Raw genomic sequence first — 10,644 nt, forward strand, 5'->3', positions numbered from 1 at the left:
TCAAGAGCTCACAGTGTGCTTGCTCGCCACATGGCATCCTACCAGTAGAACATATGATTGGTGATGTCACACTGAACCTGACATAATGTTTGGTGGCACTTTGCCCAGATTTCCCTCAGTGACATGAAAAGGGTAAAGCTTATCTCGTAATAACAGTCACCGGCGGGATATTTAGGAGAGTGTACTTTTATTATAATTTTAATCATCTTTGGAGAGGAACTAGAAACCCGGTGTTCTGATGCTGCTAACAGCACAAGTCTTCCCACCACTTTTTAATGGAATACACTAAAAAAAGAGAGCTATATCCCAATCAGCATCCACTTCACTGAAAAAAAGGTGGCTGACAGCATGTCGGAGCAACATACCCTGTATTTTAATGATAGTTTAATAACTGCACATTATAAAATCCTTAGTGTTTCACATATTTTACTCATCTTCTTTTGAAAGTCCAGTAACCCAACAGGTTTCTGTTTTGTTATATACAGCTGTGCTGAAGTTTACATACCCTCCATATTATAAATGAACTCTAGTAATTCAAATAGCAAAAAACTGAAATCGTAATACTGAATAAAATTTAGTAAATGATAATTTAGTGAAATAAAAAATATTGATTTTGAATAAATTATATAAAAGAAATTGTATAACTTTTATTTATTATTACTTTTTTTTCAATTTCTAATTTATTTTTTTTCCCCCTCAGAATAGATGGGGTGGGCCCCAAACACAAATTTTTTTTTTCACTTTTTAACAAATTTCAGATAAAACACCCACCCCTCTGCCCCTCCCACACCCACACCCCCATTTTTTAAGCACAGTGCATAAATGAAGGTAAATTAAAATTACAGACTAAGGGACAGGAAGAGAAGGGGAAAACGGAACAGAAATTAAAGAAAAAAAAATTGTTAATGACCTAAAGAAAAAATAATAGTAAAAAGAAAAAAATAATAAAATTATCTAGAATCTAGAAACTAATTCTTTTTCTGTTTTTAATGGAATAGGGTGTAAATGTTTAAGCACAACTATATAATGTGTAAGAAAACTATTTTATTTGTTCATTTAGTATTTAATACAGCTGGATTGTTAATATAAAACCATTTACTATTTATTAAGACTGTATATTGCAAAAAAAACCAAAACTAGTTAGCCCTTTGGGTTATGTAAAAGTGCCCTTGATGCAAGAGAGAAAACTAAGGTTTTTAAGAAAATGGCTGCAAATCAATGAATCTTTAGGCAAACAATTAGATTAATCAACCTTAAAATAACTATTCAATTGATAACTTGCACCTCTATTTGATACTAAAGCTAAAATATAGCAACATAAGCATTAGAAGCAAGTAATTTACAGTATGACAGGTTTAACGCTGTGCTATGAACCCTGAATCTTGAAATTTTCTTTTTTTTTTTGCCCTTTACTTAAGCTGCTCCTGTTGAGTGTTTTCATCCATCCAACCCTACAGGATTTAACAAACGCATTCAAAAGTAAAAATGCATTCAACTCAGTCGTGTTGCGTAAGCCAGTTGGGATAAATGGAAGGCTTGTGTCTTTTCTGTTAACGTTCAAGAAGGGCAACCACACTGAGCTGTGGAAGATTACTTTTAAATCTCAAAGCAAGTGGGTTCAAAAGGAAATACAACTGTGCTCTTTGAGTGTGCATATTATAGTGAAACTCTGCACAAAGAAAAGAATGCGTTTCATGATCTTGCCCCCTGCTGAACTGCATGTTCAGATCGGTGGGCATTATCCTCTATAACCACAGAGATCTATAGCACATAGATGGAACCATGCTGAAAAGCATATGGTTCAGTCAGGAAGGGGCTGTTTACTGGCAAAGCTGAGGCCAGAGAGAAGTCATAGTATCAGAGTGACAAACAGGTTAGGATGCTTTGGAGAGGCTACTAAAAGATAGAAGGTTTTTCACTAGGTAAACTTTTTATTATCTATATAAGATTTAGTCAGGGATTAAAGCAAAATAAAATCCAGAGCCTGAACTTTTTTGACATAGGCAAAAAACTATATATATTTGCATGGGTGTGTGTTTTTAAGTCATGCCAGGAGGGTTTGGGGCCATGGGATCAGAGACTGCATGAATGACTAAAGACTAAATTTGACTTTTGAAAATCCAATCACAAAAACGGCCAGAAGATGGCAAAAGTGCATCTACAGTATATCTAGTGTGAAAGAGAGGTCATGTTCGGCAAAGAAAGCACAAACCCTTATTTTTAACTCGCGTACACGGTCAGTTATTGGTAAATAACCGGTTCCTAGAAAATCAGCTGCTGCCGTAGCCCCCGGCAAACGTGTATTGTGCACGGCCGCTCGAACAGCAACTTGATGAGCAGGGTCTAATTCATGTTTGCGTAGAACACAAAGTTTCATTTATTTATTTCTTGACACGTCTCTCGGTTGAATGGAGCCGTAAACAGCGCAGGTTGACTTTCAATGAACTTACATGTAGCAATGTACCACAATCCATCTGGTGCATTGAGCAAGAAACGAGAGGACAGGGAGGCTTTCCTAAAACCCATTCCTTTCTTCTTCTGTTTGGCTAATTCAGTTAGTAAAGGAGCGCTCCTTTACTATCACTGGCTGACAAACACAAGGGGGATTTCAAATGTCTCTTTTATTTATTTACCGTCAATTTATTTTCAAGTGATTTTTTTTTTACCCACGGGCAATCGCTACGAGCCAGCACTAAAATGGTGGCATCGGTATCAGTGAGTACCAACAAATAGGGCACCGATACCATTTTGAGAACTAAAAGTTTATTCAACTATTGTCACCCATTCCAGGTAGGCAATAAAAAGTTCTACTGGATTCACTTTGTATTAGTCTATTTCCTGCTTCACAAAGGTAGGCAGCAGCTTAACAAAGCCATGATGGGAATTATTTTACATCCAAGTAGTATGCAATTCCTCACACACATCAATTTTAAACAGATGGTATCATATCAGCCAATACTACACAGCCAGGTATTGGGTATCGGGGCCAAAAAATGGCATCAGCGCAACACTAGTAAGATTATTGTTAGGATAATTATCATAGAAGATGTGTGAGTTTATTACATCTTGGTATTGGCTGCCTGTTGCATGTCTGAATTTATTAAGACAGTTCCTCAGGTTGGATATACAGTTATAATCTTCTATAATTCTGTATGTGGCAAAGATTTGGAAGTGGAATGAGAGCGGTGTCCTTCAGCTAAGAACGAAGTGTTATATTTCGATAAGGCTGGAGCCATGGATGTCTCCTAATCTGCTAATGTGTATGATGTAAAATAAGATAATGTTGCAGACTGGAGATGTATAAAATGCTTTTTAAACTTTTAATTGGGGCAACTTCCTGAGAGGTGAGCAGCTGCCTTCTGTACATTCAAAGCAACTTCTCTGATCTGAGTAAGACTACAATTTCTATCAGAATCTGTTGTCATGTCTCCTGGTTATTTAACACATAAGTTATGAAGTGTTATTTAAGAGTTTGTCCAGAGTGATCTCTTTTCAGGAAAAAGAACCTGAGAGATAGAGCTTTAAGGTGCATGCATGATGAATGAACCAACCTTAAAAGGATGAAAGGACGTTTTATTTATTTTCTTTTTTTATGGTGTAACTTGTACTGCGCAGAGCAGGTCTGAAAAGAGGTGGAGCCTTTAATGGTTAATAGTTCCATGCTGTCTTTTTAGGATTACAAGGAGTTTTACATTATTATAGAAAAAAAAAGTGTCAAAAAGAGGATAAAAACCAGAGAAATATGTGGGAAAAATGTAACGCTCTGCTTCCTGTAACTTCAGCACAAGTCTGTATTTCTGTCCCACGTTACAGTTCATGTGGTTTTCACTCTAATGGGTAAGACATTATCACAGAGAAATCACATCAAAGCAAATTGAGGACATTAAAAAACCCTCATCTGGGCTTCCGGGGCAGAATGTCACGCGCGTCATCTTCTGTGGATCCTTTGAGAAGGAAAAAAAAAAGCCAAAATAAATCAAATCACCCTGTTAGGAGGGAATGAGAAATAAGGTAGCGTCTTCCTTGATTTATCCCAGTTTTAATCAAACCATCAAAGCTTTTCCTGAGGATGTTGGGAGATGAAAGCATTCCCAAGATTATTTCAAATAATTTTTCTTTATTAGAATAATTAACAGAAGAGCCACTTGTATTTTATGCAAAGTCAATCGAAGAGATCATGAAAAACAGCTTTATAGGGGCGATCATCTGTGAAACACTTAAAATCAAAGCGGCCAAGTGGAACGAGCAAACTAAAATCTTTTCACAAAAACAGCAGTTTTAAAAATAGATTTATTACAGGCACCGAATGTGAGGTAGACCTTTAACCATGAAAGAGAAGAGTTGCTGTTTTACAGGAGCTGCCACTGTAATGGTTGACATTTTAAGGCCGGCTTAAATTGGACACAAGTAGGGCCTCAGCAGACAAGAAGGCTAAATAGATTAGAGAAAACTTAGCTTTAGCCTTTTGATCATATCCGTCACTAAACGGCCATAATAAAACACTGCCTTGGACTAACATTGGTTTTCCAGTGTGGGAAAAACCAAAATGGTTAAGAAAAGAAAACAAATACAGTTAAACTTTGAGATAAAGTGCCCTAGCCTATCCATGATGCAGCTTTTGTTACAGATCATAAACATCTATAAAGTTTAATGAGGTATCCACTCATTTAATCAACCATAACTCACTGAAAATTAAACTTTTCACACCTTTTGTGTCGCTCGCCTTCCAAATAGAGCTATAATGGCTACATGTATGAAGATACATGGTTCAGTGTATTTCAGTATTCTTAAGAGTTAAACAATGAGAATATTCCAAAATATAGAATATACAGACTTGAAAATATCTAAATATTTTTTTATTATTCGTCATGCATAGCACTTTGAATTGTCTTGGAGGTAAAATGTGCTTTATAATTGAATTTGCTTTGCCTTAATATCCATGATCTATCTATATGTATGTATGCATGCATGCATGTATGTATGTATATATACACAAATATCAATATATGCATACATTGAATGATAGAAATATATTACAAAGATGTATAAATGATAAAATAATGAATAACAATGAATATTATAAGCTACATACATACACTTATAGATGATTGCAGTGATTGAGTATCTATCTATTTGGTTGATTGGATATGATTAGTAAAGGCACCCATGTCTATTTTAAAACTCCCAGAGCTGAAAGGGAATTTCACATTTCAAACATCAAGCATGAAGTCAAAACAATTGACTTTAGACAGATTTGGCAAATGATGCAGAAATATTTCCATGAAGTTTTTAAGTGAGTTTCCTTCAACTATTATAAATGATAGAAGTTTGGAACCACCAGAACTCCTCCTATAGCTGCATGTCTTTAAAGCGTTCACCTGAGAGAGAGAGGGGGGGCCCTCACAGAAAGACAATCCCCCAATAAGGCCTGTATGGTAGAATGGTCAGATAAAATACACTACTTTCAAAAATAACAAAATAAAGACCATCAGGGCTTCCTAATAAAGAAATTAGAGTGGAAAGTGGGTGAGAAGACAGGGGAGAGACATCTGGGAAAGGCCAGCAGGGCTAGGATTCGAACCTGCAACAGCCAGCATAAGCAATTTCAAGAAAGTAAAAAAAAAAAAAAAAAAAAACACAATCCACTGCAATTTGTTTCCAAGTTTGAAGACGTTTCTCTTCCTATCCAGGAAGTTTTTAAATTCAAAATGTCAGAATTAGCGTTGAGTTCCGAGATTAACATAAACTCCCAATTCCTAAGGTGTGGACCTGTTCTTCTGGTTCAATTTGCATGTTTTCTAAGCCAAAACCTGGGCTACCGCCAGGGAGTGGGGCACCCCTGGGGGTTCTGGGTTGGCCCCTCCTTGGCGCCTTTGTTTCTGGGGTCCCTTTGGGCGTCTGGGGCTTTATGTCCCCCGGTGCTCTGGGGGGGTGCCTCTTCGGCTCCTCACAACCACTATTGAGCACTTTTTCTTTCGATAGACTTTACATGCACAAGTGCACTCTCTTTCACCTTTTCTCCTTTTTTTCCTTTCCTGATCTATTTACATTGAAGTGTCACTATAATCTGTAATACTCCCTGCATGAATTATAATAAAACTATTTATATGCATAAATCAAGTGGAACACTATGGCGATAGCCATACTGCTCCATTTGTGAAAGTAAAATCTGTTGGGCTCTTTTTGGCATAAAAAAACCAACAAGTTTTAAGGCCACCTACATTTTGAATTGAAAAAGCTTCCTGAATGGGAAGTGGATTCAGTGGATTGTTTTTTTTTTTTTCTACTTTTTTGGAATGACTATAACCTGGATAATGAATATTCACCAGCACCTAAAAGCAAGTTCTTATTGAGGTTTATAAAGGGATCAAACAAACATTTTCCTGTCTGTTGAGACAGAAATCACACTTTCTGCTGCAAATACCCGTTTTGCAGATCTGAACCAACCAGTTTTAACAATATAAACACCTCTTTCATGACATATAACGGGCCTTAAAACACTGCTCCGTTGCAGCTGCAAACTTATCAGTCATGGTTAAAAAAAAAAAAAAAAAGTATCATTGGATTATGGGTTGTGATTGGTCTGGTCTATTTTACACTAGGGAGTCTGGTTGACCAAGATAGCCAGTGCCATCCTTGCAGTGATGCATGGTGGTGGCAGCATCATGCTAAAGGGATTCGTTTCAGCAGCAGGAGCTGGCAAAACAGTCAGGATAGTGAAAAAGGATTGCAATAAACAGAGACATCCTGGAGTGCTCAGACTGGAGGAATGGATCAGAACCACTCTGGGACGTCTTGGAGTTGCTAAACCAGATTACAGATTATGATCTGGAAAGATCTAAAAATGGCTCCACAGACATTTCCCAACAAACCAGAGGGAGAGAAGAGTTTGTGAATTCCTAGTTTTGCCACAACCTTAGAAAAACGTAATCCTCACTTTTATTATAGCAAATTGTTTATAAAATGTTTGGGGAAACATAGATTAAATCAATATTTCCATTTGGAATAATGCTGCAACAAAACTAAATATAACGCCCTGTAACTGAGCTGACTGAAAAAAAGTACAAATGCAAAAAAAAAATGCTTAAGGGTTGAACATTGCAAAACATCATCCCATTAAAAGATAGATAAATGAAAATGAATATTTGAGGCCAGACTAAAAACATCCTCTCCATCCTTCTGCAATGTGGTAATCCAGATTACCAATTTTTTGAAACTCGGAATAAAATTCAATCTCCCTTTAGTTTGTAATTATAAACAGATTTTATAAAGTTGCTCTTTCACTATCACCCCCCTCCCCCGCCCCCACCTGTTACTGAACTCTGCAGCCAGTCATGTTCTCAGACTCTTTAAGTAGCAATGCATGCAGACAACGGGCATTCACAAGGATTGCTTATTTTCCTAGAAAGATACAAATTTACTGTCATTTATTCTACAAAATAAACAAATAAACATTTAAAGCTTTGTCTTGGGGCGCACTCTGCACAACATCCTTTTCTTTATAGAAACAGTTGGTGGATGTTCAGATCCCAGAGGATTTAATCTAATAAAAAAAACTAATAAATACGAAAAATAGAAGAAGAAAAAAACACCGCACATTTATAATTTAACGTGCAAAAAGCGTCTGTCTTGCACCGATTGCATAATCCGAAAAGTGATCTGATGCTCATGGGAATCCAACAGCCGCGCATCTTAAACGATCAAACAGCGAGGAGACATTTCTTTTCATTTTCTTCACCAAACATTTCATTTCTCACCTGTGTGGCTGATTAGAAGCAGCTGCCAGATGCAAACATCGGTCCTCATAACTGTAGAGTCCACGATTTGGATGAGATCAACCTTTCAGACAGAAGAAAAAAAAAAAAAAACGTTTTTTTTTTTCTTTATTAAAAGATGCGCTAAGAGGTCATTCCTGAGCGCCTCCTGTCTGACAGTGGGACTGGTTCAGCTCAGCTCAGCTCGGCTCGGTTTGGTTCTGCTGGGTTGGTTTAAGTAGAGCGGGCTCGCGCGCCGCGCGGTTGGTTGGCCGGATGATTGCGCGCTCGCGCGCTCACATCAAATTAAGGGATACGGACGCCGCGCGCGCCTCCCACTGCCTTGAACGGAAATCACTGGATCGCCCCTAAATGTGTGTCTGATGTTTAGAAGCATTTATCTAAGGACTCTTTGGCTGCCTGCTGTTCTTAAAGGAAGCTGATATATCTTATCCATATTTTTCCCATTAAGCCTAATGGACGCGCCTCTCAGGCCACCAATGGCCTAACTATCAGCAATTGTGTATTCTGTTTATGTATTGTTGTTTATTATTTGTTATGTACAGCACATTGGAAACTTATTCTATTGTTAAATGTGCTATATAAATAAAGTGGATTGGATTGAGAGACAGCAGTTGCTTAGGGGCCCCAAAATTCTTAGGGGCCCTGTCCACGGGCGGAGCTAGATGGGGGGCCAGGATAACACCATAACCACTAACATTTATTTTCCTCTAATACATACGGTGGCAACAGAGGCGTAGCCAGAAAATTTTTATAGGGGGGACCAGGCAATAACCAATGTACATTGAGGAGGGGCCGAAAGTTGATAGGCCCCAGAACCTCAGGGTCAATCAACAACAGGAAAATTAATGGGGAAAAAGATCGCTATTTTCTAAATAACGACAAACTATACTTTCCTTCAACCTTTGTTGACAAATAGACGCATACATATTGCAGCATCTGTGATTTCTAGATAAAAAGTATAGTGGATACAATTCTTTGAGGTTTGAGTTCTGGTGCAAACATATTTTCCATTGTCATTAATTACCTCCTTTTATCAATGATAATTCTGCATAAAATTGATCCTTACAAGTACTAATATCTACATAAATTGCTGCCACCATCTGTATTAGAGGGAGAAAAAATGGTAGGGGTGGACCCTGGAGAGGACCCCCCAATTTTTATAGTTGTATGAAATTGTGTTATATATGAAACTGGTCCTATAGTCAGATCAAATCAGATGGAGTAATGTAACGAAAGTAATTTCTCCCTGGGATTATTAAAGTATTTCTGATTCTGATTCCTCATTGATGGGACAGGTGTTGTGAATGAAATGGTGCCCAGCTTGAAAGAGCTCCTGTGTGTCGCTGAATGTGTGCATTGATGACTGAAAGACATCTTCTGCCTCCATTTATCTGTTTACTACAGTGTGATTCATGTTAATGTGGATTTAAAGACATTTTAAGTAGTGGAAAGAATTGCAGGGGGGAAATAAAAAAAAAAAGTTTAATCAAGACCCCCATGCAGTACCTCTGTGGACCCCCTAGGGGCCTGTTGAAGACCTCCATCCTTGCTCGTTTATCCTGGGTTAGAAATACAGAAAGTGATAGCATCATTCCCATATGTGTGTAAAAGCAATTCAAATGTTTTTTGAAATAATATATTCATAACATAAATTAGCATGGATTCATTTTTATTTCATGAATGGCGTTTAAGTTTAAGTGAATGTTTTCTGATATGTGCTTCAAATGTTCATTGTTTGAGATTTAACCTGAGGTCTTTGCTATAGAAATGGAAACAGATTTGGAATTAAAAACCAGTGAGAAACCACTAATGGAAGACAAAGTCATGCAATAAAAAAAAATGTGGATAAATCAAAATTGATTCAAATATAATTATTAATTTTAAAAAAATTGAGGTAAAACTACATTTATTCCAAACCAAAATAGCTAAAATCCTGCAGTCTGTCACATGAGGTGATGAAAATTCACTTATTACAAAACAGGCTTAACTCAGATACAAATCAAAGACCCACCCATCGATATTTGTGGGTCGTTGGAGTCTTTTGTTGTGTATGGATTATGTGTTTGGCCATTTGAATCATGCTGAGTGTTCTTATGTAATTTTCTGACTGAGTTCCAGGATTGAATTGTAGATGCTTGGGAACTGAAACCACAGGCTTCCCCCTCAGTGATGGCTTAGCTTCTTTGTTTTCTCCTCTGTGCTCAATGCAGTGTTACTCTTGATGCAGTGCATTGAACACAGTGGAGAAAACAGAGAGAGGCAATAACGCTGTAATTTCATGACATTTCTGAGAAACTCAGAAGGATTTTCTCTAAACACAACAAACCAGTGAATTTCAAACACAATAACACCCTCAGACAATAACGAGTTCATCCCAAAGACCAATGTTGTGCCAGTTCATAGTAAAAAGAACACTTTTTCCAAAAAAAATGAATCAAGTTCACAAACCTACAAATTCACTTTGTAGGTTTGTGATATTTGGAAAATGAAAATCCTGCACAATATAACCTCATATTTCACCCTAATTCGAGATCAGAATATATAGAAAGAAATGGAAAATACTAGATGCTGTCAATGTATACTGTATGTGCAGTGAAGCCTTTATTTAGCACATTATTACCGTATTTTCTGGAATATAAGCCGCTATTTTTATCCCACGCCTTGAACTATGCAGCATGGATTTTTCCTGACTGCCAGAGGGGGAAGTCAAAGTTGAAAATGAAAGAATATGAGGCTAATTTTCATTTAGCACAAGAATAGGCTAAAGCGGCTAAAGAGGATGTGATCTGTGAAACTCATTTTGAAAAAAATATAATTCATAAAACTGAACCCAACAACAGAAATTTGACCTAAAACTAACATTTTA

General features: G+C 37.1%; 1 protein-coding gene across 1 annotated transcript in view; it reads right to left on the bottom strand.

Moving 5' to 3' along the window:
* LOC107087067 (receptor-type tyrosine-protein phosphatase zeta-like) overlaps positions 1-7,968 on the bottom strand; it is an 81,031-nt gene extending 73,063 nt beyond the window's left edge. Inside the window, exon 1 of the mRNA XM_015378421.1 lies at positions 7,758-7,968. Coding sequence (XP_015233907.1) covers positions 7,758-7,806 — 49 coding nt within the window. The 5' untranslated portion in view covers positions 7,807-7,968. The remainder of the gene's footprint in view (positions 1-7,757) is intronic.
* Between the last annotated feature and the right edge of the window lie 2,676 nt (positions 7,969-10,644).

The sequence above is a fragment of the Cyprinodon variegatus genome, unplaced genomic scaffold (assembly GCF_000732505.1).
Source record: "Cyprinodon variegatus isolate N-32 unplaced genomic scaffold, C_variegatus-1.0 Scaffold172, whole genome shotgun sequence".
Classification (NCBI taxonomy): Eukaryota; Metazoa; Chordata; class Actinopteri; order Cyprinodontiformes; family Cyprinodontidae; genus Cyprinodon; species Cyprinodon variegatus.